The sequence below is a fragment of the Westerdykella ornata genome, assembly GCF_010094085.1.
Source record: "Westerdykella ornata strain CBS 379.55 unplaced genomic scaffold EI97scaffold_14, whole genome shotgun sequence".
Classification (NCBI taxonomy): Eukaryota; Fungi; Ascomycota; class Dothideomycetes; order Pleosporales; family Sporormiaceae; genus Westerdykella; species Westerdykella ornata.
Genome location: NW_022986864.1, coordinates 448,976 through 476,410, shown reverse-complemented (window position 1 = coordinate 476,410; position 27,435 = coordinate 448,976). Strand labels below are relative to the sequence as shown.

Genomic DNA, 27,435 nt, shown 5'->3' with positions numbered 1-27,435 from the left:
TCCCAATCCACCCCGGCTTCCGTGAAGAAGACCCGCAGCCGCTCCTCTGCGAATCCTTCGTCCACCTCCGCTCTATTTCCCAACCACGTCCTCTCCACGCCGCCATCCCTGACGAAGTTAAAAACGGGCGTTTCGCCAGCGTGATTTCGAGCGTTGATGTCGAGACCCATATCTAATAGTCGAGTGAAGTAGTCTTTCGTTCTTCCGCACACTTGACCATTGGCATTGACTTTCCATTGGTGACTCTTCAGAAGGAGATGCAGCACTGTTTCCCCTTTATCATTGACCAGGTTGACGTTGGCCTGGTTCTCCAGCAACAAATCAACTTGTCGGTAACAGTACTCAGCCGTACTCATTGCGAGATGGAGAGGCGTATCACCTGCTCTGTCTCGAATATGGACAAGATCCGGTGCGGTGGAAACAACGAGTTGAAGATCCCGAAACTTCGTGGACGACGAACAATCAATTTGGCAGAGGTAATGGAGAGCGGTATACCCACTGTCGGCGGTTGCACGGACATCTGCACCATTCATGATTAACCAATGAATGAGCGTTCGACCTTCCGCATCGACGTCCGATGAAGCTGCAGAACTGGCCGGGTGACAAGCGAGCAATAAGGGGGTATCCCCTGCATAATCGCGACACTCGAGGTTAATGGGTTGCTTGATAGTCGACAGTGCCATAGTAACACTGTGTCCTTGATTGATGAGGCTGTGTAGGACAGTAGTGCCAGGGTATTCAGCACAAATATCGGCTCCGTATTCAAGAAGCAGCCGTATCATTTCCTTATGTTTGATAAGACGCTTACCCTGCCCGATATCATACTCGCTCTTGGAAAGCAGCCTGTGCAATGGGTACATCGCATCCGGGTCCACGCGGTCCAGAGTGTTACTAAGGGGAAGCTGCCTTGAGCTGCGTACGTTGGGATCTGCGCCTCTGGAAAGAAACCAGCGAAGTAGTACGATATCTTGGACGTCAATAACGTTCACCAGGACATCATGACTGATCCTCGCGCCATGGTTCAGAAGTATTTCAACAATCTCCCTGTCGAACAATGCCTTGGAAAGACATGAAATGCCAGCGTTGTCAACCGCGTTGACGTCGGCGCCATGCTGGACAAGCAGGTAAACCGCCTTCTTGTTGAAAATAAGCCAGCCGGTCCGTTCTAGAGCAGCACTCAGAGGAGTCATGCCTCTGCTGTCTCTAAGTTCTGTATTGGCGCCTCGTTCCAGAAGATAAGGAAGTGCCTGGCCAATCTGCCACCAATAGCCGCCGCGAACGAGAGCATGCAGAGAACTCTCGCTTTGCACGGTATATTCATAGGTCGTCTCTGGTTTATGAGGGTCGTGATGGTGAGCATGTATATCAACGCCGACGTCTTCAACCAGGAAATGGATGATATCCATACTCGGCTGACTTCTTCTACAGGCTTCCAAAAGCAGCGGCACTACTTCTAATCGCTTGTAGCAGCCCTTCGCAATCAAGCTGGCTTCCTGTTCAAGGCACCAGGCCGGGTCTTCAATCTTTCGTACGCTCTCCAGTGTCACCATGTGCCTAAGCGTCGTTGCAAGGCCCATGCCCACTAGTCTGTGCAACAGTGTTCCTCCGTCTTGAGCATACGTCACGCGATCCTCCGGAGGTACGACGTCCGGCAGCAAATGGTAGTCGTTGAAAGTCCAAATCTTCTCAAGCGGTCCTCTTTCGTGGATCACGTTGCAGTTCTCACACACTCCGCCGAAGTTGGCCCTGCTAGTCTGTCTCCTGCTAATACTTGCGTGGGTTTCTGTGGTATACTGCAGTTCCCCTAGTGCCAAAGACTGCCTTGCACGTAACAGAAGTTCGACCGTGGAATCAGCCTGCGCTTTTGCTGCGTCGGCAATGGTTTGATCGATCAGTTTTGCGGCACCCGGCCCTTTTGATAAGAGGAGTGCGACGAGTTCGTCGGCCCTATGACTGAGTTGAGGAGTATCGTGCTTCACAGGTCGTTTCTTGTCCTCAGTCATAACTCCACCCGCATCATACTTATCACTCAAGCGTTGAGCGGAGGCTGACCAATTCTTGGCCTCATCTTCAGTAGTTGCAAACGCTTTCCATGGCGAAGATTCGTAGTCAAGTGTTTCGACTTCCGCGCCCGCGTCAATTAAGAGTTTGACACTTTCATATTGCCCGGAAGCGCAAGCGTAAAACAGTGGAGACCGACCATACATATCCTTGCCGTTGACGACATTGACTGCACTGCTCTCTTCTTGAACGTGAATAGACTCAAGTAGCATACCAAGTATGTTTGCCGCTCTCGAGCGTGCCGCAACGTGGAGTGCGTTGCATCCTTCAGAGGTGCATTTACGGGGGTCCGCTCCGGCTTCAAGAAGCCGTCTCGTTTGATATTCTGAGAAAGTTGACGCAAGATGTAGTGCTGTTATGCCATCTTTATCCGGATAATCAACGTCCGAAGAAAGAGAGAGGACGAAATCGAATGCCGTAGTCTTTCCGGTATGGCCCAGGCCAAGAATGTTAGGGGACTGTCTCTTAAAACCGCACACCGCCTCTGGCCATATTCTACTAAGGTAATGCAATGGTGTCTGGTCATTGTGATTTGGCTGCGTAGGATCCAGACCCAGTCGCAGAAGGGTGTCAAATGGCCTAATAGCCCAAGCTGAGTCTCTCGCTGATGCTGTCATTGTTGCATCCTCAAAGGGCATATTCTTTAGCTTTATCGCCTGTTCCGGATCCTTCAACAATGCCTGGACCTCCTCCAGAGATTCCACATCAAAACCTAGCGAGCTGCTCGCAATGCCGGACAGCGCCATCTCATGCCACAACGTGTTTCCCTCATTATCGGTTACCTGAGGGTCAAGGCCGCTTTCGATCAAGAACTGGATGCATCTCCCTGAAGCTACCCCTTTGCGAGAGCCGCCTTGGCCTTGAGAAGCGATAGCTGCATGCAGCAGGAAGGAGCCATTGGCATCGGTGAAATGAATGCTCAATCCTGCTTTTGCGAGGGTTTCGCAGACGTGAGGTCGTTCATCATCTGTTGCAGAGAACATAGTATCGCAGATCCACTTGAAGATTGCATCTTTGTCGGAATCATTCTGGGGCTCAACCCTTGCACCTGCTTGCATCAACGCCTGGAAAATCGCGCTCTGCAGATCCAACTTGATGAGATAGATAGGGGCCTCGCCTTTGTTGTTGCGTAGGTCTACGTCCGCACCAGCCGCACAAAGTCGATCAATCAAATTTGGCAGGCGCTGGTCACGTCGAAAGCGTCCCAATGCGAGATGAAGGGAACCGTTGCCGTCTTTGTCGACTGCGTTGACATTTGCTCCAAGCTCAATAAGCGCGAATGCCACCTCATAACGTGGTTCGGGGTGCTTGTCCAGCGAAGCAAGCAGAGCGGTCCTTCTCCTGTAATCGGTGCATTCGATATCTGCCTTGCCACTTTCAACAAGAAGTCGTATCACAGCGGGACTATTATTGGTGTGCAACGGGGTTTCTTGCCAGATATTGCGCGCCGCTACGTTGGCGCCAGCCTCCAAAAGCAGTTCTGCTATTATCGGATTCCCTGCAAGGTGAAGGGGAGTATTTGAAGCACTGTCTGGCTGGTTCACGTTCGCACCCGCATTTATGAGCAAGGAAAAGCACTCTTTGGTAACTTCAAACGGGACGTTTCGGCGCAACGCTGTCTCAGGGACTAATGCATGCAACCCTGGTTGTATTCCGTTGATTCCGTTGATTCCGTAGCCAGAATCGCCGTCGTGCGTACCGTTAAGATCTGCGCCAGCCGCGACTAAGAGTTGGATTACGGCCAGATCACTGCGTGAGCATGCCTCCTGAAGAGCACGTCCCAGTTCCAGCTCATGGGAGTTAAACTTTGAGCGTTGGAGTAGTGTCTTCACCACAGCTGCTTGTCGATTTTTGGCTGCCCAAAAGATCGCATCGCTGATGACTTTCCCAGATTCAATGTAAGGCAAAAATTTGGTCACAGTGGCAGTATGACCGTCGTGGCAAGCGTGCCAAAAGGGACTGCCATCAACGCCGAATCCTTGTCTGAAGTCTCGAGATTCGTGTGGACGACTAGGGTCGCATCTGGCTCGAAGGATGATCGAAACGATCTCGGCGTGATTGTTTTTCACGGCATGGTGAAGAGCTGTGTAACCCTGGAAATCACGCTGAGAAATGTCGGCGCCGTGTTCCACGAGGAGATTAACCATGTCCAGAAATCCCTTCTCTGCAGCGAGTGGAATTGGCGTTCCCGCGTTGATGTCCGTTCCAGGTCGAGAGATTATCGTCTTCAGATAGTCTGTGAGGCCCAGTGCTACGGCCATCGACACAGGAGAAACAATGTCCTGATAATTAAGGCCCGCCAAGGTCACCCATTTCGAAAAATCTTCGTGCTCAGTGAACTGATCAAGCATTGCGTCGATTTCACCTCCACCAGTTCCATAGGATGTGGCCTTTTTGACATGCACATGCCAATTCTCTGCCGCATACTTCGTCAAAGGACTGAGCATGGAGCCGTCTGAAGTGAGGGTGTCTCCGAAAGGATATGTCCAGTTCATTGATCCAGGTTCTCGAACTTTTGCCAAGCACCCAGACATCAGGTAAGTCAAGCAATGGAGCGCTAGGGCTTGATGCGTGGGACCGGGCTCCAGAATAGGGTAGTCATCGCCATTCCTCGTGTCCCCTATCAAGAATTCAGTGAGGGAGTGATGAACGACACACAAAGTCTCATCGGGAAGAACTTCCAACAGCGGTCCGCAGGCTGATCGGACGACCCCTTTCGCCGTTTTCAAGTCAGGAATTTGCGTCGGAAATACGGCGTGAATTAAGTCCGCTACTTCAATCAAACGCATAGGCCGAGGACAATGTGTAGCGGCTTGTAGAATCAATACCTGAACTTCAATCGGTAGTTCCGCCTTGTCAGCATGTTCGCGGAGAAGCTGCGAATACATGATGTTCAAGTTGCCCGGAAGGTCTTGAATGCTACTTTGGAATTGCCTAGAATCTGTGGTGTCGAGTTTGAGAACCGCGTCCATGGCGAGTTTCGCATAGAGGAACAGTCCATTTGCTTTTCCAGGAACAGCAGCTTTTATCGCTTGATGAAATTCCGGGGGGATGTGTGAGTTGGCGAGTTTGGACTTGACAAACGCCTTGATGTCAACGTCGATTTTGCTTTCTTCCAGCCTCAATCGCAGTATCTTTTCGCGTCTCAACGCTCGCTCTACGCTTGCTGTAGCTCGGCTGGTGGCAAGCACTTTGATTTGGGATGGCTGCCATTCAGCGATGCTGGCCAGCGAGCGCAAGAATATACTTGTCTCTTCTCCTTGCTTCATCTCATCCAAAGCGTCGACAACAATGTAGACCTTACGCAAATGTGACAGTGCACTGCGAAGGTGTCGCCACAGATCTGTTGTAGAGAAACTCTCTAACGTCCGCGCGTAGGCATGGCTGTTGTCGCTACTGGTAACGTCCGTGGCCAGATATGAAAGGAGTTGACTTTGTAAAGGAGGACTGAAAGGCAGTACTTGAGCTATCCAATCTCGTAAAGCAGCATCGGCGCCTTGATTCGCGTCTATAATCTGCCGGAAAAAGAAGTAGAGAACGGGGACTTGCTCCTGTGACAGTTGTCTGATGATTGAGGCTGCAAGCACAGACTTTCCTGAGCCGGGCACTCCTGCTATGAGTTAGGGCGGCTAAATATGTCTCAGCGAATCCATAGGTACCCACCCCGAACCCAGAGCATTCCATGTTCATTGCCGCGGAGCCATTTGGTGTAGGTGTCTGAGCTTAAGAACCACTGGCCCGTTCCCCGAAGATGGGATGCGAGATGTTTCAGGTAATCGCTGCCCTCACCGCAATAGTCGGTAGGTTGAAGCCATGCACGAATCTTCTCTACCGTCTCCGGGGGTTGGGGAAGGATGTTCTCTTCGTTGAACTCGAGAATATCTTCAAGACCAACTAGAACCGTGTCTTCCCATTCTAGATCTGACCATTCAAGATCTGAGTCCACCATAACGAATTCTGTCAGAAGACCGTGGGTGATGCAGAGGAACTGCAATGGGAAAGACACCCCGACGCTGATATATGTTCAGGCATTGCCTAATAATCCCCGCTTGGCGTCCCCGCAATCCTTCGCCGCTTGTCAGCTAATCTGAACAGATCCTGGGAGTTCTGAGAACGCCTACCTGTTTTACACCGCATTTGGAAAACATGCGATTGTTGTGGTTTGTGAGTTAGTGAGATGTGTCAGTGAGGCGTGTGGATCGTGTACGGGACAGCAACGCCAAGGCGCGGATTGGTGAACGGCACCTCAAGTGCTGGCCGGCGCCCGGTGGGGAAGTTGAAGGAGGCACGTGTCGTATTCGATTAGCTGTATCAACGATGAACAGTTCCAAAGACTTGCAGGAAAATAGGCACTTCTATGAACACGGGCAAGAAAGAGAAATAGCGCTTGATAGGAGGAACCCCTTTAAGCCACGTGCCCAAACAGTCCCTCCTTATGTCCGGCGTAATAACTCCGGCGCTAACCCATGCTCAAAATCAGAACCACACTCCATCCACCTGGGCAGTTCATTGTTCCCGCATCCCAGGATTTCCTGAGGATATAACCATCCTCCCCATAGCAAGACACTGTTCCTAAATATCTCTCTTCTCCTAACACTTTTCTGCTGTGTCAAATCCCTTTCTTGGCCACCGTTGAACTTATCCAGCTGTCCTTCACGTCCACATTCCCAGCAACTCCTTGTAGTCTTTCACAGCTCGTCGTCATCGTCGGAATCCGAGTCCAGGAAGGGGCTGCGAGTGAGGGCTTTCTTAGCCGGTGTAGGCCTGGTCTTCGCCGACTGCTCTCCGAATCGTACAGTTTTTGGTCGTGGAGCTGCTGTCAGTCAGTATATCTATGCTTGGTGGATTGGAATCACGACATCTGCAAGCGGTCATCTTACCTGGCGTAGGGTCAAGCTCATCCTCACTGGACGATGGCATCATGTTCCGCTGAGAGACTTGTACAGGGGCGTTAGAGGTTCCACGGCCGCTGTTGCCGTTGCCAGTATCCTCCTCAGTCGTCGAACCGGTCGTGGGGCGCTTGCTCCACTGCCAGCTGGGTCTGTATGAAGGCCGATAGGAGTCGGTGGTGCCTCTGGCTCCGTCCGATGATGGTGAGGGATTACTGGCCCGGTTGAATGTCCTTCCCCTCGGTTCCTCATCAGACTCCTGATATTCCGGGAGGTCTTCAGGATTCTCAGGAATGAAGAGCGGCGATTCCGGCCGGAAGATAGGCGACTGAGGCCTGAAGATAGGTGACTGTGGCCGGAAGATAGGTGACTGTGGCCGGAAGATAGGTGACTGTGGCCGGAAGATAGGTGACTGTGGCCGGAACGTAACGGATTGCGGTGGGACCATAAGCGATGGCGGCCGGAAGATGGAAGATTGAGCTTTGAGGGTTCTTTGTAGCGCTTCCGTGTCTGTATCCTCCTCGGTATCGGAGCCCTGCATGGGAGGCGTCCGACGGCGGGTTTCAGCTGTGGCCCGCTGCAATGACCTGGGACGATCTTCCGCGCCACAACCCCAAGGAGGAACTCTCAGACCGATTCGATCCCATCTGGTCGTAGGGTAAACATCCGCGGCGGCAATCCGGGTCCTGGAGGTCGAAGTCTGGTGGCTGTACTTGCAGTTGTTGCCGAACCTGCAGCGCCCGTTCCTGGCAAACGCACGGCAGTATGCAGTGGTAGGAAGGCCGCGTGGGGTTGTGAGGCCTGCTTCTGTTCCCTTCCGTCCATTCTTGCGTGTCCTTCGGTTTCTGCTCCTCGAATTAGTAATACGTTGAGTTGAGAATGTGTTGACTTCGTACTCAGTGTCAGCGTCGCCCTCATATCCTGCATCTGCGCCGCGACCCGTGCCCCATCTGTATGGCCTACTCTGCGCTTTCTGAGCGTCACCACCCCTTCGCCTATAGCGACCGTTGCTCGCATTGCGTTCTGCCTGTTCCTGTTGTACGCTCTGGATAAGGTCGTCAATAGCTGTGTCCAGCTTGCCTTCGCTCAACTTGTATCCGCTCGAAAGATCGTAGCCGGCGAACTTCTGAGTCTCGATCACGGCCTCTTTCTCTCGGAGTGCCCAGCTGTCGTCGACTTCCATGTCCTCGGGGATGGTCTTGGGCTTGAGCATCGAGTTCCCCAACCCTAAAGGAGCATTTTTCGAGGCAGTTGTGCTCTCGAACTTTCCAGTTAGGAATGGGTTACAGGGCTCAATATCCATCGGCGACGCTGTATCGGTCGTGAGTGCTGTCATGCTTCCGAATCCTCTATCCTGAAAAGAGTGGGAGCAAGTGGTCTGGATCTGTGCAAGGGGGAATGGCACAGTCGGTGCAATAGGAGCAGGCAGTGCCATTGGGAGAGACATCTGCTGAGGAGGCTGAACTGGGATCTGCGCGGGAACATTCACGGGAAGGTCTTTCGCAATGAGGGAGACCACAATGGTGGGGGCATACTGAATGCCATCCATGTTATCTTCAGCCTCATCAACCATGGGCTGCTTGACTACGGGCTCTGTGGCCGGGAATGGGAAGGTGTGAGGGAGCAGGGCCGGGATGCTGGCTACCTGCTTTGGGGCTTCAATGGCCTCCCGCTCGAGCTTCTGGACTTCGACCTCTTGGGTCGGTATCTCGACAACTGCGGGGAGAGCCGTGGAAACAGCAGCCGGCTGCTTCTTGGCTTGTTCGGCCAGCAGAGATTCACATTCTGCCTGGACTTCACGCCTGCGCGCCTCCCACGCTTGGGTGGAAGTGGGACCCTGCGCCTCGGCCTCCTGGCTTGCGGATGGCTCTTGGACTGCTACAGGCATCGTGCTCGAGATCATTGAGGAACCGGTGTCCTGCCGTTCCTCAGGCTTCTGCTCAGTCTGCTCAACCACCTGCTCTTTCTTCGGCGGCGGTGCTAGTTTCGCCTTCGTGAACCTAAGGAACTCGTGGATTTCGAAAAGATTCGCTTTCTCAGTCCTCTGGATCACTGGCTTCTGGCCGTCGAAGCGCAGGTGGATACATCCCCTGGGCAGATCCGCAGTGGTTCCGTCGCTCATCAGGTAGCTGACTTCTTCAGCTCCCTCGTCCCCCACTTTCGTCTTCCTTCCAATGACGATGCGGGAGCTAGCGGGAGCAGGAGTCTTCTCTGGGCTCTTGGTCTTCAGAGCACCAGTGCCGGAGAGTCTGGCAACTGTGGTGGTGGTGGGTGATTGTTGCTTGTCCTTTGCAGAGGCAACATCAGTGGTGATGGTGGAGGAGCGTTGCTTGTCCTTCGCAGCGGCAACGGATTCGGAGTACGCAGCCCTTTTTACGGATCGCTCAATTCTGCGAATCTCCTCGGGCGTGAACTTGGCGGTCGAAGGATCTTGGAGATATGAGGGCGTGGAGGGAGTGGCGGCGGAGCTGCTCAGATCGATTGCCGAGTCGTTGCGAGGAGCGCCAAGGGTCTTTCGGAGAGCGACAGGTTCAGCTATGGGACTGGTCTGAACTCCAATGTCATGCTGAAATACGGGTTAGGGGAAGGCTCGTGATGGAGGCATGGCTACACTCACAGTAGTCTTCTCCTTTACGGGCTCAGGCGTAGCGCGGTCTACCATTCCATTCATCTGTGGGGATGGCGTGGGACGGGACTTCTTGACAGGGCGCTGAGATGAGCGTTAGAAGCGGAAGTATCATTGACACAGCGAAAGACTCACGGGTGAGCCTTGTTCGTCGTCGCTCTTGCGCTTTCTGTTCTCGCACTTGGGCTTCTTCCTTTTCTCCTCAGCATCCTCGCCCCTCTTGCGCTTCTTCTTCTTCTTCTCCTCGTCGCTGGCGACCTGTACATGTACCGCCTCATTGACTTGTCGGGCAGGAGCGTTAGCAGGACGGCGAAACTTCTTCAAGGCGGAATCAAAGAAGAATTTGACGCGGCCGAAAAGGGTTTCAGGCTTCTGAAGAGCGGCAGCGGCCTCACTTCGAGCGAAAGCAGCCTCGCCCTGGGCGATGAATTCCTCAAAGGTCATCCCGCCGTGACTGAGCATCTTGGGAGAGACGATGTGATAAGAAAATGGAAAGGCTGGAGGTGGTGATCGCAAAGAGATATGAAAAGCTGGTGAGGCAGACGCTCTGATAGCTGTCGCAGGTTGGAGGAAGTGAGGTCGCGAGCACTGGAGGTTGTGATCGCAGATGGGGGAGGTTGTGAAAGTTTGAAGTAGCAGACAGAAGAGCTTGCAGTCTCGAGAAGTCGGGACGCGCACCGCTATTCAAGCCAAGATTTTACGAAACACACAATAGGCCGTCTTCGGAAGGCAGGCGAGCCAATTGAGTCGGGGGGAAAGGGGAAGTTGTAAGGATCGTGAGGCTTGGCGTGTGGTTTTTGAGGCTTTCACCGGGAGTGAAAGGCAACGAGGCGATATGGCATGATAGCAGCGGAATTAGCCGCCCCTGCGTTTCCGCGTGGGGCTATTATTGATCTGTTTGAGCTTGAATTGACGGAAATATTGTCAATGTAGTGTGGGACTCACAGTAACGTGGTTCTTTGATGTTGCAGTGCGAGTGTTGATGTCAAGGCCGCCTATGCCTAGCAACGCAGCCTTCCTCACACGATATCTTGAGTCTCCAAACATTCTACTTTTGGTATAGATATATAACTTCGTGCACGAGGGTGACGGAATAGTAGTATACAGAAGAGATCGGTGCGGATTAGCATTCTAAGTATGGGCCACATTTGCTGGCTGTGCAAACATATCCTCCCACAGTCCCACAGACTCCACAGCAACAGCAGTTTGCAGTCCGTCAGATGATACTAGAATAACTCAAGCACAAACATTGACGGGATCAGTGTCCATAAACGAATGAATACATAGTATTCACACGTCCCAGTACAAAGCTTGGCCTCTGTTAAAGGCGCGCAACTATAACGGAGAGGTAATCCTAGACCAGATACAACAACAGAAGTAGGAAGTCAGCGGCTTATGGTCATTCTCGCAGACATGACTATTAGACTGCATTCCGTACCAAACCCGGCCCATGCGTACGCCCCTTCACGACGTGCTCGTCACAGCACTGGTAATAGCGGCCTTCGTAATTTTTCTTACAAACACTACGTTCGGCATGTAGCCGGTACTACATACAAGGCGTGGCGAAGGATCGGAATGCATGGCAATCCATACAGAAGGTGCAGAAGTGAACTGTCTTCCAGCGGAGAATAGAAGGAGTGGGGATGGGAGAATTGTCAGGAAGCAGCATAATAGTTTGAGTAATGAGTATGGTGAAAGCTCATCTGTGATAAGTGACAGCTATGGGCCGCATAGGCTATGGGCTACGAATGACAGTTTGCTAGACACGCCCCTCTGTCCGTTTGTCCTGTGATTTTCCCTAAGTCATAAAAACCACTTCGGCCGGATGCAAGTTATCCAGTATGCTTTGAGGGCCAAGCCAAACCAATTCTCCTACCCCGGTTTGAGAGAAGACTCATAGCATATCCTGCGTTTATTAAGTCCGGATATGCTGAAATAGTACCGAACAACTTCGAGGTCTTCCAATTGATAGCCCGCCCGCCGATTTCAAATATCGTCAGTGACGTCTTCGTTGCAGCTGAGCTGAGCGTCCACCTCTGGCTCTCTGCTTATCGCAGCCGTCTCTTGTAAGCACTACGAAATGGTTCTGTGCCGTTGATGCGGTGAGGCGATGAGGTGACGTCTCAATTGAGGTGTGCCGATCATGAACGGCGTCTTGGCAAGGCTGTGTCTGCCGCAGACGGAAGGCGAAGCGGGTTTTCTTCGGCTACGCTTACACAGTATGATTGTCCTCTCTGCTGCCCACCGCTCTGATCCTAGCGATATCAACCGGCGTTATACTTCAAAATGAATCCACTGCAGCACCCATTACGCTTCTAGAATCTAGATCGTTGGCATTCCTTCGGGTACCACTCAGCAGACCCGCTTCAGCTGGCTTGAACGACTGCAGACACGGAATTCTCCCCAGTTCGCTAGAGGTTCCATTCCTCATCCTAGACCGTCCGGATACATTCGACAACGGCTGCTGACGTGCGGTGAACTCTGGTACTGGGGTCGGTAGCGGGGAACTATCGGAACGTCTTAGTATACACATTACCTACCCTGAAGCTGAGTAATGGGGCTTAGCCGGTAGGCATATTGTCAAGTAACTGCAACGGTGCTGCATCCCCCGACTCAGTAAACTAATCAAGTAACATAATCGGCCTTCTTCTGATCATACCCAAGCATTCTCAGCTCCGGTCTCCTGAGCAGTGAGCAGGAATGTCGGTTCACTTATGCAGGCACGGCAGACGACCTAATCGTACGGTACCGAGCCCGGAGTTCTGGTCGAGATGAGACAAGTGTCGTCAGACCGCACCAGAGGGAAGGATGTGACGAGCGCGACTCCAGTACCTCATGCTTTGGTCCAATGGATAAACGCCCAGAAAAAATGATTCGATTTCCGTTTTTTCAAAGCCACACGAAAATGGTAGCACACCTATCCCACTGAGATGATGTGCGGATCATGCCGGGGCTCAGTGGATTGCACGTCGTACGCCGTTCTCCTATGTCTAGATCCGGCTTCATAACACGCCTTTCGGATAAGGCTCATGTCGCCAGGTGGCCGAGGGCTGGAGGGAACGAATCGGCGAGCAGTCTTCGTTCCGCACTGTGATTAGAACGAATACAACTTGTCGTCAGAATGAGTCGGTCGTCCTGCAGCGTCGCCTTGCATCGCGCCTCCATTTACGATAACGTGTTATCCGCCGGTTCTTCTCCAAGGCTCTATCCATCGTGGTGACATACGGGTCGAGAAGTCGGTCTGTCGTACAGTTGAGGCCAGCCATTCACGGTTTAGTTTCCCGCATGCTGGACAAGGGGGGCTAGGTGAGCATTTGCGACATGGGACGAACGACTTGCCGCTCAACAAACATCCAGAAGACGTCAGAAAATACCGAGCGGTGGGGTGAAGTAGTCTGAGGAAGAGATGCGTCCCAGGCGGTTGCACCCCATTGTTACCCTGCTTCCGCTCATCACCTGTCGGCGCCTGGAAGGGTTTCGCGTTCAACACCACCTGCACGTTCCTTTGTGGTCGCGCATCCCACGGGGCTATCATTCGCCAGCCACGCGATGGAGCGGGGGTCCTCAGCGGCAGCTCCGAGCAGGCTGACCGCCCCACTTATTTTTCTGACTTGACTGCTATTCTTGAGATGCAGGCACTGCGGTTACACCAGCTCTGAAGCTGTGCTGGCATGGGTGCGGCTGAGAGGCCCATCGTTGACATTGTCAAGAGTGAAATATGACATCGAAGGCCCCCCCGATGGATCCCTCACGCTTTCCTACCACACCTTCAACCCCCGCTTCTTCACAAAACAAGGCGTCGATCAGGGCCTGAGCAATGGATTCGATATCGAACGTTGACCTTTTAAATATCACCAGACCCCAGTCGAAAGTTCCAAGTATGGTTCAAGAAGCATTGCCTCGGCAGGCAAGGCCACGGGCCATAAAACAACCCCCACAGAGAAGCATCGACGAATTTTGGGCAAAGTTCACGACGAAGCACCCTGGCAAGGCCTTCACCATCCTTCCCGACAACCTATATGCGAAGAGAGCTGCAGCACATCTTCCAAAGGGCTCCATTCCCGGCGAAAATGCGCTGGCCTCATACGAAGAGGCCGCTGAAGCATGCAGACAGAAGGTCGCAAAAATTGTAAAGGAATGCAGACGACTGAACCAGAAATACCGCGATCCTCACTTCGATATCGAGGCCGATTTCAAACGATCACAACGCAATCCCGAGATACCTCCTGACTGCCTTACTTCGCTGAACGAAGAGAAGAGCACATTCCAACCCATGTCCGTAAAGAGAATTGAGGTAAGGTCGTCTGCAGCCTGCGTTCCGCCTACAGTCGTCTAACCCGCCTCCTTCCACTCAGGACATCTTCGAGAAACCGCAATTCTTCATCAATGGCGCTACCGCCAACGATGTTCGGCAAGGCAATGATGGTGATTGCTGGTTCATGTCGGCCCTTTGTACCATTAGCAACAAAGAAGGGCTGATACAAAGGGTGTGCGTCGCACGGGATGAGCAAGTCGGCGTATACGGATTTGTGTTTCACAGAGGTACACGAACCCGAGACAAGAGCTAAATAAAGAATCGTGCTAATCTCTGCAGACGGCGAATGGATCTCCGAAGTCATCGACGATAAGCTATACCTCATCAAGGAAGACTTTGATGATGCAACACTTGGCCGGCATCAATGGCTGGAACTGCAGAATCGGAAGAATCCCGAGGAGGAATACCGCACTGCCATGCAGACGGGCTCCCGTGCACTCTACTTTGCGCAGTGCAGTGACCCCAATGAGACATGGCTCCCACTCCTAGAAAAGGCGTATGCCAAAGCGCATGGTGATTACTCTGCCATTGATGGTGGCTTCGTTGGCGAGGGCATCGAAGACCTGACCGGGGGTGTTACATCCGAGATCTTCGCCACCGACATTCTTGACAAGGAAAAGTTCTGGCGCGAAGAATTGCTCAATGTTAACCAGACCTTTCTCTTTGGCTGCGGGCAGATGGGAGGCATCTACGGCGAGCGCAAAGGCATCCAAGAGAAGCACGCATACTCTATCATGGAAGCTCGCGAGATTGACGGTGAGCGGTTGCTGAAGCTCCGGAACCCCTGGGGTCGCACCGAATGGACCGGGCGCTGGAGTGACGGCTCAGAAGAATGGACCGCCGAATGGATGCAGAAGCTCAACCACAAGTTTGGCGACGATGGAGTATTCTGGATATCGTACAAGGACTTGCTTAGGCATTACCAGCACTTCGACCGCACTCGACTTTTCGGTCCGGAGTGGACTGTGTCCCAGCAGTGGACCAGCGTGAATGTTCCATGGTCGGTGGACTATCTGGATACCAAGTTCAAAATCCACCTTTCCAAGCCCAGCCCGGTCGTCATTGTCCTCCAGCAATTAGATGATCGTTACTTCATCGGTCTCGAGGGCGAGTATGAGTTCTCGCTACAATTCAGACTCCACAAGGACGATGAAGAGGACTACATCGTCCGCAGCAACAACCCGTACTACATGAAGCGGTCGGTCTCCACCGAGTTGGATCTAGAAGCCGGCAATTACACCGTGCTTCTCAAAGTCAAAGCGACCCGGGTCCCCAACCCGAGACCAGAGGATGTCATCCGAGCAACTTGTACCACCCGTCGCGAGAAGCTCCTTTCTCGAGGCCTTTCATATGATCTAGCCCATGCGAAGGGCCAGTTCAGGGAACAGCAGAAGGAAAAGGCCCAACGGGAGCGGGAGTCGAGAATGGAGCGTAAAAAGGCCGAATTGCGACGCGCAAAGGAGCAACGTGCGAAGCTCCGCAGGAAAGCCAAGCTGCGGGAGCAGAAGAAGGCGGCGAAACATGGAAAGAGAGCTGTCAAGGATGTCACCCAGGACCTCGGCGGTCTGGGTATCCAAGTTGAGGATGAGACTCGGCCCTCTGGAGACGAAGATGAGAGGCAGGCACAGGCTGCTCACCAGCGGTCGGGCAGCAGTAGCACGTTACCGCAAGAACGTTCTGCCAGCCCAGCCTTCGGCGGTCGTAGTGGCTACAATCGAGGACGCGATGGATGTAAGTCCCTCCGTTTGTAAGCTCAAAGTCCCTGCGAACATGTTACTAACATCGCTAGACAATGCCACATTGCCTGGACCCCAGCAAGCCATTCGAAAGGTCAACAGCATGAAAGAAGCTCTTCAAGGCCGCGGAGGTAAGCTTAACCTGCTCACACTAGTTTAAGCACATGCTAATCAGATCGTAGGTTACAACGCGGCTGTGCCCTCACCGCTTCAAGGCTCAGTGCAACGTAGCGGAGAAGGCTTCTCTGGCCGCGGAGGCTACAATGCTGAAGCCGGTTTCCAAGGGAGAGACGGCTACAATGCCGGCCGCGATGGTTACAACGCTGGAAGAGATGGCTACAACATTGGTCGCGACGGTTACAATATCGGTAGGGACGGCTACAATGAAGGCGGCCAGAGCGAATCTCCCGTCCCAACTCCCTTCACAGACGGCTCCCGCCCCGGAACGCCTGTCCAGCGCCCCCTCAGCCCGCGGCCGAATCGTCGCCCAACTCTGAGTCCGATTCCCGGAGTCCGACCTGGCATCCAAGTTACCCGCGGCCGTGGCGCGAGCATGTGCTCCCAGCGTGCACGCCAGGGCCTGTACTCCATTTCCGACATGTCGGACCTTTCTAGCTGGGACTCTGAGCTGGACGGTCCCGACTCGGATGACTCTGATCTTGCAGATTCGGACGAAGAACTCCCGCGCTTCTTCGAGCACCGCTCCCACGGTCACCGTCACCGCCACCAGGACGAGGAGGAAGACGAATTCGAGCGCGATCCCTGGAACGCAGTCTGCGTCCTTGGTCTGCGCGTCTTCTCCAAGGACACAGATGTCACCATCGAAGTTGTCAATGGAGATGGTGGCGAGCGCAGGAAGAGAGGTGGAGACGGGGACGACGCATCTGTAGTCAGCAGTATCACGACGAGGAAGGAGAAGGAGCTGGATGTCGATGATAGTGCGGCGGATGCAACGAGTCCGCTTAGGACGAGAGGGAATCTGGATAGTGCTCTTGCAGAGAGAGTGAGGGAGGTGGGGAGCGCACCGGCGGGGAAGGAGCGGGATAGGTCAGGTACGCTGTCTTAGATTGATGGGGTTTCTCTTCCGGCTTCATGGTCTCAAAATTCCTCTTAAGAGTTTCTTGTTTGGCAGTGCGCATAGAGAGGGATTTGTGGGTTGGGACGCGAAGGGTGGTCCAAATTGCTTGTCTCGATCATGATTTCGGTATTATAGATATCTTGATTTGTTGCGCAACGATGAACGGCTCTCATACTTAGTTTGAATATCATTCCCTCTCAGCCGGTCTACTTCCATCTGGGTGCGTTCATGGTGACGACAATCTGCCAACCACCACTCTCATCATTATCATTGGAAATCCTATGTGTGAAGGTGTCTTGACGGTCTTGTACGCAAAGGAAGGAGACAAAGACGGGAATATCACAAGTGGCGCCAAGTAAAAATCTACAAAGGCCACGACTTCATTGTCCCCAGTGAGAAAGATCTCCAAGACCTAAAGATAAAGAACAGCCACATCCCATTCAATCCACGTCTTCAACGGTCAAAATATATAATTCAGAATTGTGGCATCCAAGTCACCTTCACAAAGCCATCCACACACAGAAACACCGGCTCTTCTTACAGATCCAGCGTCCGAAACGTCCACGACGTTCTACTTTTAACATCTAATCTCTTTCCACATCCCGAAATCGGAAATCAGAAATCAGAAATCAGACTCGATAGAGGACAGACCTCAAAACACATAACAATGTCCAATAACACCCGAGCCTTCACCCTCTTCCCCATCCGCTTCGCCTCCAGCGTCTCCCTCAACGCCGCCAACAACGAGGACACAATCTCCGACCGCACCCGCCTCCGCCTCACCCACACCTCATCCCCACCACCACAAGAACAAACCCAAACCTCCTCGTCTCCTCCCGCCTACGACTACGACACTTCCACATCCCCCTCCCTCACCGTCCTCGCCACCGTCGCCGTCATCTCCATCCTCTTCCCGCGCGTCACCGCATCGTGCATGGTCCTCGCCCTGCTGGTCCTGCTGTTCTGGGTGATTGGGTCGACGTGGCAGGAGGTTTCGGACGGGGAGGTGGAGGGCGTGGTGTTTGGGGAAGAGAGGGATAGGAGTGGGATGTTTTTCGTGATGAATGGGTTTTGCATGTTTCTTGCGGCGGTGGGGGCGAGGGTTGTGGAGAGGTTTTTGCTGGGGTAGGGGGGTTCTAGTGGAAGAAGAGCTTAGGGGAAGAGAGAGGGACGGGGAGGGGGGCGGTTGCGTGTTGGTTACCTGTGTATGATAGACGTTGTCTTTTTGTCGTGTTGTGGATAGTTTAGAGGATGGGCACCTTACGGGATTGAAAATCGATTTTAATTATTCGCCCTATGCCTCAGTATCAAATTGATGCTCGTGCTATCTGACCCATTCATACCCTTATACTGGCTTACATTTAGCCCCATTTTCCGGGAACTTTTGCCATGACGCAGACAAGCACACGCATATATGCCAGTCAAATCCGGCACGATGATTGACGTCACTCCTCTCGTAGCACATGCGTAAGCCTGAAAACCGCTTTCAAACCCACATGACATGTCGAGACATAAATCCCCCAAAGCTAGACAGCGCGGCTATACACTGTCCGCTAATCATCTGAGACCCTTTAGTCTCGTAGGTCTGTGTTTCCGTAGGAACCCTGAGTCCCTGACCCAGATATCCGTCTGGACAACACCTAGTGGTATCCGAAACCACCTCGCCATAATCTGGCGTTGCATCTGCGCTAACTGAACGTACAATACCCCTTATTGGGCTGCCTGAGTCATATTGTAGCAGCACCGCACAAGACAACTGCTTGAGACATGCAACTTGAACTCCGCCATGACTATCAATGACTGGAACCAAGCACCCCATTGTTTAAAGCGAACCTGCTCCCCAACTAACTTGAGACACCCACAATCCAGGAAATAAGTCACCCAAACTGCGTCAATGCACCTCACACACAAACAAACACACCTCTAAGCAAACAGTGCCCATAAATACCATATAACCCACCCCTTACAACCTCTCAACCCCAGAACCTCACTCCCACCAACAACTTCGCCCCTTCATCAACCCAAAATCTCCAGTCCCAACCCGCCACCCCCACCCCTATCACCACCATCCGAGTCCGAAACCACGCAAGTAGGACGACACACACCAGAGGCCTTCGAATGGGACATCCCTGAGTTCCAAGGCATGCGCGAGCCTCTAGACGAAGTCGAAAACTCCCCGCAACAGGACGCACCAACCAACTACATCAAAGCTGCACTTGCCATCCAAGGACCCCCAGACAGGCACAGGGCAACATTCCCATTCCCTACGCGCCAAATCCGCCAACGCCCCACCGCCAAATCTGCCCTCGAGCCCCACGTTAGGGTAAATACCACATTCGGCGAAGAGTGCGTGAGGGTGATGCGTGAGTTAGCGGTGGCTATGGTCCTTGTCTTTCTTACCGTGGTGGTGGCAATGGCTATGGTAGGGGTTCTGTGGCGCTTTTATGTCATGTACATCTTTTGGGTTTGAGGGGATTGCTTCTGTCGCTGGGATGGAGAGGGCTTAGATGGTAGATTGTAGGATGGGTGGGTCTAGTTCTGTCTTATGCCTCGCTTTAGCTTCTGATGCACCCTTGACAGCTTGCGGTGATGGTCGGTTGAATGGATGCCGTTTCTTTTCTGATCCCAAGTAGAACAGACCATGAGTTTTTGTTGCGGATAAGGGAGGTGATCATGGATATGCAAGATGTGTGGGATGCAGATTACATCCATCAGGGTAGAAGACTTCATAGGACGAAAGGAGGTGATTCCTGTGAAGTGGAATAAATGCTTGGGGTTACGAAGAAAGCGACAAACCGCCACTGCGAGGTACTATTCATGTACACGAGAGATAAAGCGGCATCGACCATATATGCATTTGATTCTTCCTTTATATATGCTTACTGTCACCTCCTTCCACTGTTTCCCCTTCCCTCTACCATTTCGTCCGCACAGCCCTAATGCAGAAGTAAATCAGATCCAGGTATGCTTGACGACGGATTGAAGACATGATCCATAACGTAGGGAGAGTATCCGCTGAGAGCGCGAGACAGGTCGAGTTCTCAGTTACTTTACTCGGCGCTCTGGAAGTAGTTGAGGAGGATCTCGCGCTCCTGAGACTCCTCACCCCAGTCACGTACGACAACGCAGGAGCAGTTGACGACCTTGCGGGGGTTGCCCTCACGGTCAATCTGGCCTGGAAGGACATTAGCACTCATGGTCATGGCGGGATCCACATCGCAACGTACAAAGACCAGCCCACTCGCCGAGCTGCTTGCCATCGGGGACCTTGATAAGAGGGATCTTGTGCTCGGAGCAGAGCGCAACGACAAGCTTCTTGTACGCCTCCTCCTCGCAGGCCTCGTTGAGGACGCACATGTGCGCCTGGCGGCGATCGAGCGCCTTGGAGGCCTCGCGGAGACCGCGGGCAAGTCCGTCGTGGATGAGGGCGAGCTTCAGGACACCCTTGAGGGCCTCGAGGACAGACATCTGGCCCTTTCCGGCGGGGGTATCGCCGCTGACTTCGACTTCGGTCGCCTCAGCGACGGGGGACGTGGGCTCTTCTCCGTCCGACTGTGAATTATGTGAGTCTCGGGTTCATGTGCTGAAACGGCGCAGTAGAGCTCCATAATGAGGGAATGGGAGCTCATGGGAGTCGCATACCATTGTGGATTATTCGGATGATATGTCGGGTGTTCCTCGAAGAGAGAGTTTTGGTTTGATCAGAGAAAAGTTCGTGATGTCCGAGGGGGGCATCAAATGTGGGCTGCTTCGCTTAAATAAACGCTAACCGGAAATGATTTAGCTATACAAGCACTGTCTTGGCGGTGAAGTACGACCACTCACAAGCCATCTTCAACACGACAAGTCGTCACAGGAGCTATTCATTCCCGTACTGGTATGTTGATATAATATCTTCTGTACAGTTGCAACACGTCCGCTCACTAGCGGTCGAAGAACAATACCAGCAGTTGGTGCAGGAAGCCTAGGCCACCAGCAGCTCATGAAAACCAGTCGGTCAACCCTCCAACAACCCTGCCGCAACCGTATTGCCGCCCTCCCTAAACACCACCCTTATTCCTATCTCAAGCGGCAATTCCTTCTCCAAATCCACCACCACTCTAGCAACCTCTCCTGGCTTCACGACCCTTGGCTTGTTCTTCACAATCTCTCCACTCGTCTTATCGAGTAGAGCAACAAGCTTGGAAATCTTGCCTTCCGCCTGTAGCCTTCCCCTAAATACATCCATGGTTGCAGGCAGCACATGTTCGAACGCCAAGATTTTGCAAGTGAAGGATTTGGTAAGCTTCACAGGATCCTTTGGATCGCACATGATGTCGCCTGTGCGTAGATGTACGGGGTCAATGTCGGCCAAGTGAAGTGTTGCAATCTGTCCTGCCACAGCCCAATCTACAGGTGCATTTTCGACCTCGATGACTTTAACGACTGCTTTCTCGTTTGCAGGCAGCGCTAGGATGGGATCGCCAACTTGCACAGAACCAGAGTCAATGCGGCCGGATATACTGATCGGATTGGTAATACCGCCACGGAAGACGTCGCTAATCGTCAGTCGGAATGGCTTCTCAATGTGGCGCTTCCCAGGCTCAGACGCATCCAGCGCCTCGACGAGAGTCTCGCCAGTGTACCATCTGGCATTAGAGTCTTCAACCTTGTGGGTTACATTATCGCCAGTGAGACCGGCGCAGGGGACGAATGTGATGGACTTTTTGGCGAAGTTGGCTGTTGTGAGGAAGGCCGACATCTGCTGTTTGATCTCCTCAAATCTCTCTTGCGACCATGATACTGTGTCCATCTTGTTGACAGCAACAACCAGACGTTGAACTCCCAGACTCCTCACCAGTAGTGCGTGCTCCTTTGTTTGCCCTCGCAGGCCAGATTCGAAGCTGTTAGTACTGGCGTCTATGACGAGGACTGCGAAGTCGGCCTGCGACGCGCCCGCAATCATATTTGGTATAAAGTCTTTGTGTCCAGGGGCATCCAGTATCGTAAACCTGGTCTTCTCTGTCTCGAAGTAGTTGGTGGCAATATCGACGGTCACTCCTCGATTGCGCTCTTCGCTTGTTTGATCCATGACCCAAGCGAGCGCAAACGATGACTTGCCGATGGTCTCGGCCTCCTTGCGCAACTTATCTATTGAGCGCTGGTCTACAACCTTCAGATCATAGAGAAGACGGCCCATGAGTGTGCTCTTTCCATGGTCAACATGACCTGAAATTGTTCAGCTCATGAATGCAGACAGCAGAACGAGAAGTCGAGTTCCTTACCAACAACAACGAAATTGGCCATCCTTTTCATGCCACTTTTCTCAAACTCCTCCGCTACGTTCAGGTTCTTGCTTTTGACTGATGGTGTCTCCTCGACTGCCAATGTCTCCATTGACTGTGCCAACTTCTGCTCTTTAGGCGTTTTCTGCTGACCGCCTTTTGGTTTGTTACCTATCGCGGATGCTCAGATGAGGACTGATAAGGCTTGACCAGTTAGCCATGCACCGCACCCTTAGCCTGGGCGCGAAGGACAATGTCGTCGGGGCTGGGGCCAGCGAACAGCCCCCGTGAAGTCGGATCCTCCATGCCAGAAAAGGGGACCGGGAACGACGAGATTACCGACGGCTGTTCTGCGGCTGGCAGTCTTCCAATACCGCAAATGGTAGAAGCAAACATGGAAGGAGTTGTTCTTATGTTGGGCACTTGGACGGTAAGGACTTCTTCTTCTGGCTCCGGAGGTTCCTCGGGGGGGGTGTTCACTTTTTCTGGAGAGCTTTGGCGCTTTAGGAACTGCAATCGGCCAAGCCTCTCGTTTCGGCCCCGTTCCTCGCTCGGCGTAGGTGTAGAGGAGCCATTGCCAGCCTTGTTCTTGAAGTTGAGTTTGTCCAAAAGTGCCACGGCCTGGTCAGCCTCGGAAGCTGACGCATTCGGTTGGGGCACAGCCGTTTCACGGTTTGCTTCTTCCTGCTTCTTCTTCCGGGCAGCAGCAAGAGCGGCCAACTTGGACGGCCTAGACGAACCACCTAGTAGCCGCCCTCGTGGAAGAACCGGTATCTCCCTGATGACTCCCAAACGACACGACTCCACGTTTCCCCACGGTGTATCCCAGAAGAAGTCGCGCGGAAGAATGGAAAGATGGTCCAAAGGCGCAGGAAAAGGAAAGACCGAGTCGGGAGTTTCTACGCAGCCTTTAGATGCGGTTGTCATGGTAGCGGATTTGTCGGCCGAACGGACATTGGAGTTGGAAATGCAGCGAGGCGACGGTGCGATGCATGCTATATCTGGTTCACGGTTGGGGGATATAGGAGGCTCACCTTGGCCTTTTGTTTGCAGCAATGCTGCGGAACTGGCAGCTTGATCGAAACGTGACGGGGCTTTGGGTTTGGAGGCAGGAATTGTCTTAGCGGGGCCATGTTTGTCTAGACGGCAAGGTCAGCCATCTCTCTATATATCTTCAAATCCTTTTCGTCATACTCTTCAGATATGTGACCGATTTTCCCACGTCAAAGTAGTAGTGCCACAGCGCTTCCTGTATCTGAGAATCTGATACTGATACAGACGAGCCCAACGCTTCCTTGACCATTATGGTGCCTTGCCGTAATTGCTCTCGATCTTCGTCCGTCATTCCTACGGCAGCACATCAGCCAAACTAAATCCAATTGCAGCTACGCGCTTACTGACCGTCACCGTCCTCTTCGTAGTATTCGTTATCGCTGTACACATCATCCTCTTCATAGGCAATATTCTTCGCCCGCTGATGTCCTGATCTGGGTGGCATCTTGATGGCCTCTGGTCTCTCTTCGTGTCGTTTCCCCAGAGTGTGGGGTGGCTCGCCTTGTGTATTCTTGATATGAGTTGTTCGCTACGGGGAGAGGAGTGTCCAAAGCTTAAGCTGAGGGCCAAATATTCCTTTTCTTCTTCGCAAAAGTAGCTAAGCTACTGGGAAGTGTAGGTAGCTCTGTTCTTGGTGGCTCGGGTGCGTGCAGTCACTGAGGCAATCATGGAGAGATGAGGACGTCAAGTACCTCACACAGCGACCTGGGCAGAGAGCTTGGAATCCCCGCACTAAACCCCACTGGGTTAGCACATTAAGGGACCATCTAGGTACTTGCACCCCGCATCATGGGTCAAAAGAGACCATGGCCAGCTTCATCTTCCCGAGTGAACTGGGCGAATCTGTTGGCACTTATCTGACCAGAGCATCACGGTCACCTTTACATGGCGAAAAAGCAGAACACTTGATATCGCTCCACGTATGCCCTTCCAAACAAGTCCGCACTGTCGCTCACTAGATTACACAGTATGAGGGGTATAAATAGGAAAGGAGACTGGAGGCAAGGCAGAATCAAAGGACATATATGCACACTGCATCTCTGTAGAGAGACCGTGGACCCTCGCCGTGACAGCGAAAGAGGATAGCACTTCCACCATAAGGAGATGTTCACTGATCTCGCTCGCAGCACTACTTCTTCTCAACAGGAGTGGGCTCAGCCGCGGCGGGAGTTGCGGCGGGAGTCGCGGCGGCAGCCGGAGCAGCGGGCTCTTGCTTCGCAGGCTCGGAGTCAAAGTTAGGCTCCGCCAATGGGCCACTCGTGGCGCTCATGCCTGGAGCGGGAGTCGAGGTCGGGACAGCTGGAACCTCGGGTTGAGTTGGCTTCTGCTCGGTGGCTTCAGTAGTTGTCGTAGGAGGGGGAGACGTCGCAGTGGGGGGTGCAGGTGCAGCAGCACCGGCCGGCTCAGGAGCTAGTTCAAAGAAGATCAGCATTTGCTTTGAAGGGTATAGAAGAAGGGTCTATGGGTCCCATCAGACACCGAGACTAGATTTGGGCACAGCAGTTGTGTCGCCGTGAAAGCTGCTTTATCCCTCCTCCCTCCCGTATGTCCCCTGTGTGTACACGCAATGGCAGGAAGGGTACGTACTCGCTGTCGCCTCCTTCACCACAGTTGTCGGCGCCTCTTCCTTCTTCGCCTCAACTGGTGCAGCACCTTCTGCTGCAGGGGCAGCTTGAGGAGCGGCTTCAGGCTTCGCTGGTGCGGGTGCGGGTGCGGGAGCGGTAGCTGGAGCGGGCGCAGCGGGAGCGGTCTCGCTCGCCTTCGTGGCGTCGTCGTTGGCCGTGGGGGTAGGTTTCTGCTCGTCCTTCTTTGCCTTGTCCTTCTTGCTGCGGAAGAGGCCTTTGAAGGCCTTCTTCACTTGAGCCAGCGCGTCAGGGGCTATGGTGAGAAATGTCAGCAAATTGTTAAATTGTCGCTTTACAGAGTAAGGATAGATGATCAGCAGAGGAGCAGAAGCCCTTGTGTGAGAAACATGCGGTTCAGTACGCGCAAGATAAGAGTCTGTTTCAATAAGGGGATGCGACTTACGAACTCCAGGCATGATTGTGTAGCTCCTAGGAACAGCTCCAACAGGACCGATATGAGCAATTAAGCTACAGTAAGCGACGGTTGCGGCTGGGTACAAGGTCTAGGAAGAGCTTTGAATATGGAGACCACAGTGGAAAGAGGCGCGTTGATAACTGGTCGCGCGAAGTGAATAGGAGAGCTCCTGTTGTTCAATTGATGGCCGGGCCCCTTCACCCCTGTCGACGCGCTGATTGGTGGAGCTCGTTACACCTTCCGAGTTTGCACCGTTCCAAGCCATAAATAGACGCAATTGTGTACTGTATGGAATGTTTGAGTCTCAGATTGCCAGATTAGACTCTTTGTCTGTTTGAGATTTGCGTTTCACCTACCATATTGCTGACGCTGCGGAGCGGGACATGCACGAGCACTGCCCTGTAAGACGCGGCTTGTGGTACGAAGTACGTACGCAACCTATATTCCAATGACCTGTTCTCTAATAAGCTACTATTATTGAGACATGTGCCTGATAAAGCAGAGAAGCTGCTGGTTCCGGTCTGACTTCACTCCCTCGTGCAGCACGCATTATTGTCCCAACGCCTTGTTGCATGGCGCACATGATTCACGACAGGTTGAGCTTCGCAAGCCATGCTCATTCGTTTCGGCAGGCTTTCCGTAGAGGCATATTCCACAGTGAATGCATATGCCGGACATTGACTTCGGTTGGAGCGGAAAACACTGTGCCCTATGACCTATGAGCGACCACTAGGAGGTCCCGCAGCCATCCTCCCATTGTCAGGTGTCTGTGATAATGGACCGCGTAATCGATCTTGACCTGGTCCTGGATGGTGGAGCGGTGGTTGGGCAGCATCTCCACCCCTCGCCCATGGAGCTCTCGTGGGCTGGTTAGGCCCGCTAGGAACGTTCGGTCCTTGCGTTGGATACGCCAGAGTCGACTTGCTGGTTGGCGTAGACACGGTTTCATTCAGGCGATTCCGTAATTGTGGTTGCCGTTGAGGCTGTGATACTGCTGTGGGAACTTGTGCTCTGGGGGGCTGACTACTAATGTGTATGGTTGAGGTAACTTCCGCAGCCTCTGGGTCTCTCTCCCACACAAATAACGATCCCATGGGGAAGTGTTGTACTACTGGAAACCGTGATAATACTTCGCCGTGGTACATCTTCAGCATGCCCTATCATCGTCATCATCAGTCTCTGAATTACATCTAGGGGCCCAGGTGAGGCGATGCTGGTCTTACCCTGTTGATCTTAGCCCATCCTGCCTTGACCCCGGAAATGTCATACAACGTGGGGCTGTGTTCCCAAAACGGGCCCTTCTTAACATCGTAGATGAACCCAATACCGCCAAAATACATGTTTCGGCGTCTTTCGCGCTCGACTGTGTTAGCCTTGACCACTTCCCCGGGCGCCGGGGCGTTGGGCAAAGAGCCTTCCAGGGGAATTTGATCTGGCGAGGAGATTGCTGGCGAGTATTGTGCGGAGCCAAAGATGTACGGGAGGAATGAATGGTCGTCCAGGCCCCAGACTCCGTGAGATCCTGCAGGCTCGAGACTATAGGTTAATATCAAACGGCGCACAAGCTCTAGATACCTGTTATAAGGTCAATTCAGGCGGCTAACGGAAGGCATCCGGACATACGGCTCAATGACACCCAGCACAATGGCTCTTTCTATACTCCCGTCTTCACCATCCGGGAACGCACCAAGCTTCCAGAGACATCCAAGAAAAGCAAGGAAGTTCAACTCATGTCCTGTCCCATAGTCAAGACGCTGAGGACTCCCAAAGCTGCCCGTCAAGTAAGCCATAAGCTCGACCTCTGCGCGGACCGGTCCCTCAGCGCCAATCGAAAGTACATCTTGATCGATAAACCCCTTCAAGATCTCCGGAAGACGTTCAGTAACCATGTCATGCCACTTTCTGAAGCTGATATTGCCGAAGCGTCTGGGACCTGGATCTGGCGGGGCTTCTTCAATCATTTGACGTAATCTTTCTATCATGCCAGCAAGACGTTGGATTACTTTCGGAAAGGGAACGTCTGGATTCGATAGGTCCCATTCTTTTATTTCTTCTCTCCCGTCGTCGGCTTTCCGTCCTTTTCGGGGGAACATGGCAGCATTTAGCTGGAATATGAACGTCACGATATCGCTGTATGCCTTGCTCGCCAGAAAGAATGGGAGGTCAGTTCTAGCATCGTTTATGCGCTTTACGGGAACCACGAATTCGTGAGGAGCGTTTCGATCGAGTACTTTCAGTGTCCGAGGAGCTGTACTTGTGGAAGCCATTGTAGAGAGTAGCTGTTCAGGTGAGGTGAAGGTCGTCATGTCTTGGCGTATCTATCTATAAAGCCACAAGTGGCGCTCGTGACAGCGCGTTGGACAGGGGTGCGCG

At 53.0% G+C, this 27,435-nt stretch overlaps 8 protein-coding genes across 8 annotated transcripts; 3 read left to right on the top strand and 5 right to left on the bottom strand.

Moving 5' to 3' along the window:
* Nucleotides 1-6,749: 6,749 nt before the first annotated feature.
* Nucleotides 6,750-10,038, bottom strand: EI97DRAFT_443333 (uncharacterized protein; the record flags this gene model as incomplete). The annotated part of the gene is made up of 4 exons (XM_033799811.1): nt 6,750-6,874; nt 6,942-9,516; nt 9,568-9,660; nt 9,712-10,038. 4 exons carry the CDS (start codon nt 10,036-10,038, stop codon nt 6,750-6,752), a joined length of 3,120 nt encoding a protein of 1,039 aa, XP_033653027.1.
* A 3,355-nt stretch (nt 10,039-13,393) lies between these two features.
* EI97DRAFT_475491 (cysteine proteinase) lies at nt 13,394-16,940 on the top strand (the record flags this gene model as incomplete). The annotated part of the gene is made up of 5 exons (XM_033801923.1): nt 13,394-13,870; nt 13,932-14,118; nt 14,171-15,622; nt 15,681-15,758; nt 15,810-16,940. 5 exons carry the CDS (start codon nt 13,394-13,396, stop codon nt 16,691-16,693), a joined length of 3,078 nt encoding a protein of 1,025 aa, XP_033653026.1. The 3' UTR covers nt 16,694-16,940.
* Nucleotides 16,941-17,372: 432 nt separating this feature from the next.
* Nucleotides 17,373-17,834, top strand: EI97DRAFT_459386 (uncharacterized protein; the record flags this gene model as incomplete). The annotated part of the gene is made up of 1 exon (XM_033801002.1): nt 17,373-17,834. The coding sequence occupies one exon, from the start codon at nt 17,373-17,375 to the stop codon at nt 17,832-17,834; it is 462 nt and encodes a 153-aa protein (XP_033653025.1).
* A 741-nt stretch (nt 17,835-18,575) lies between these two features.
* EI97DRAFT_434325 (uncharacterized protein) lies at nt 18,576-19,313 on the top strand. The gene has a single exon (XM_033798607.1). It carries the CDS (start codon nt 18,849-18,851, stop codon nt 19,173-19,175), a length of 327 nt encoding a protein of 108 aa, XP_033653024.1. The 5' UTR covers nt 18,576-18,848; the 3' UTR covers nt 19,176-19,313.
* Nucleotides 19,314-19,477: 164 nt separating this feature from the next.
* EI97DRAFT_420560 (40S ribosomal protein S12) lies at nt 19,478-20,368 on the bottom strand. Its single transcript, XM_033797032.1, has 3 exons — nt 20,348-20,368; nt 19,933-20,257; nt 19,478-19,880 (listed from the first exon to the last, which is right to left on the bottom strand). The coding sequence occupies exons 1-3, from the start codon at nt 20,348-20,350 to the stop codon at nt 19,756-19,758; spliced, it is 453 nt and encodes a 150-aa protein (XP_033653023.1). The 5' UTR covers nt 20,351-20,368; the 3' UTR covers nt 19,478-19,755.
* Nucleotides 20,369-20,573: 205 nt separating this feature from the next.
* EI97DRAFT_502040 (uncharacterized protein) lies at nt 20,574-23,695 on the bottom strand. Its single transcript, XM_033802737.1, has 5 exons — nt 23,371-23,695; nt 23,164-23,316; nt 22,200-23,108; nt 21,970-22,140; nt 20,574-21,913 (listed from the first exon to the last, which is right to left on the bottom strand). Exons 1-5 carry the CDS (start codon nt 23,465-23,467, stop codon nt 20,703-20,705), a joined length of 2,541 nt encoding a protein of 846 aa, XP_033653022.1. The 5' UTR covers nt 23,468-23,695; the 3' UTR covers nt 20,574-20,702.
* A 181-nt stretch (nt 23,696-23,876) lies between these two features.
* Nucleotides 23,877-25,377, bottom strand: EI97DRAFT_434321 (uncharacterized protein). The gene is made up of 3 exons (XM_033798606.1): nt 25,051-25,377; nt 24,610-24,900; nt 23,877-24,432 (listed from the first exon to the last, which is right to left on the bottom strand). The coding sequence occupies exons 1-3, from the start codon at nt 25,061-25,063 to the stop codon at nt 24,152-24,154; spliced, it is 585 nt and encodes a 194-aa protein (XP_033653021.1). The 5' UTR covers nt 25,064-25,377; the 3' UTR covers nt 23,877-24,151.
* Nucleotides 25,378-25,471: 94 nt separating this feature from the next.
* Nucleotides 25,472-27,355, bottom strand: EI97DRAFT_434320 (phosphotyrosyl phosphatase activator). The gene is made up of 3 exons (XM_033798605.1): nt 26,686-27,355; nt 26,286-26,637; nt 25,472-26,219 (listed from the first exon to the last, which is right to left on the bottom strand). Exons 1-3 carry the CDS (start codon nt 27,327-27,329, stop codon nt 25,779-25,781), a joined length of 1,437 nt encoding a protein of 478 aa, XP_033653020.1. The 5' UTR covers nt 27,330-27,355; the 3' UTR covers nt 25,472-25,778.
* Between the last annotated feature and the right edge of the window lie 80 nt (nt 27,356-27,435).

Bases quoted from the DNA above. Each gene is read 5' to 3' on its own strand.
- EI97DRAFT_434320 (XM_033798605.1), bottom strand. From the start codon at position 27,329: ATGGCTTCCACAAGTACAGCTCCTCGGACACTGAAAGTACTCGATCGA. The intron at 26,638-26,685 runs GTATGTCCGGAT...ACCTTATAACAG, and splicing joins GTGCTGGGTGTCATTGAGCC to GTATCTAGAGCTTGTGCGCC. The intron at 26,220-26,285 runs GTAAGACCAGCA...TGACGATGATAG, and splicing joins GATGGGCTAAGATCAACAGG to GGCATGCTGAAGATGTACCA.
- EI97DRAFT_420560 (XM_033797032.1), bottom strand. The intron at 19,881-19,932 runs GTACGTTGCGAT...ATGTCCTTCCAG, and splicing joins CGGCGAGTGGGCTGGTCTTT to GCCAGATTGACCGTGAGGGC.
- EI97DRAFT_434321 (XM_033798606.1), bottom strand. The intron at 24,433-24,609 runs GTACGTACCCTT...TCTTTGAACTAG, and splicing joins GGTGAAGGAGGCGACAGCGA to CTCCTGAGCCGGCCGGTGCT.
- EI97DRAFT_502040 (XM_033802737.1), bottom strand. From the start codon at position 23,467: ATGCCACCCAGATCAGGACATCAGCGGGCGAAGAATATTGCCTATGAA. The intron at 23,317-23,370 runs GTCAGTAAGCGC...GTGCTGCCGTAG, and splicing joins CTACGAAGAGGACGGTGACG to GAATGACGGACGAAGATCGA. The intron at 23,109-23,163 runs GTATGACGAAAA...CTTGCCGTCTAG, and splicing joins ATCGGTCACATATCTGAAGA to ACAAACATGGCCCCGCTAAG.
- EI97DRAFT_434325 (XM_033798607.1), top strand. From the start codon at position 18,849: ATGCGCGAGCCTCTAGACGAAGTCGAAAACTCCCCGCAACAGGACGCA.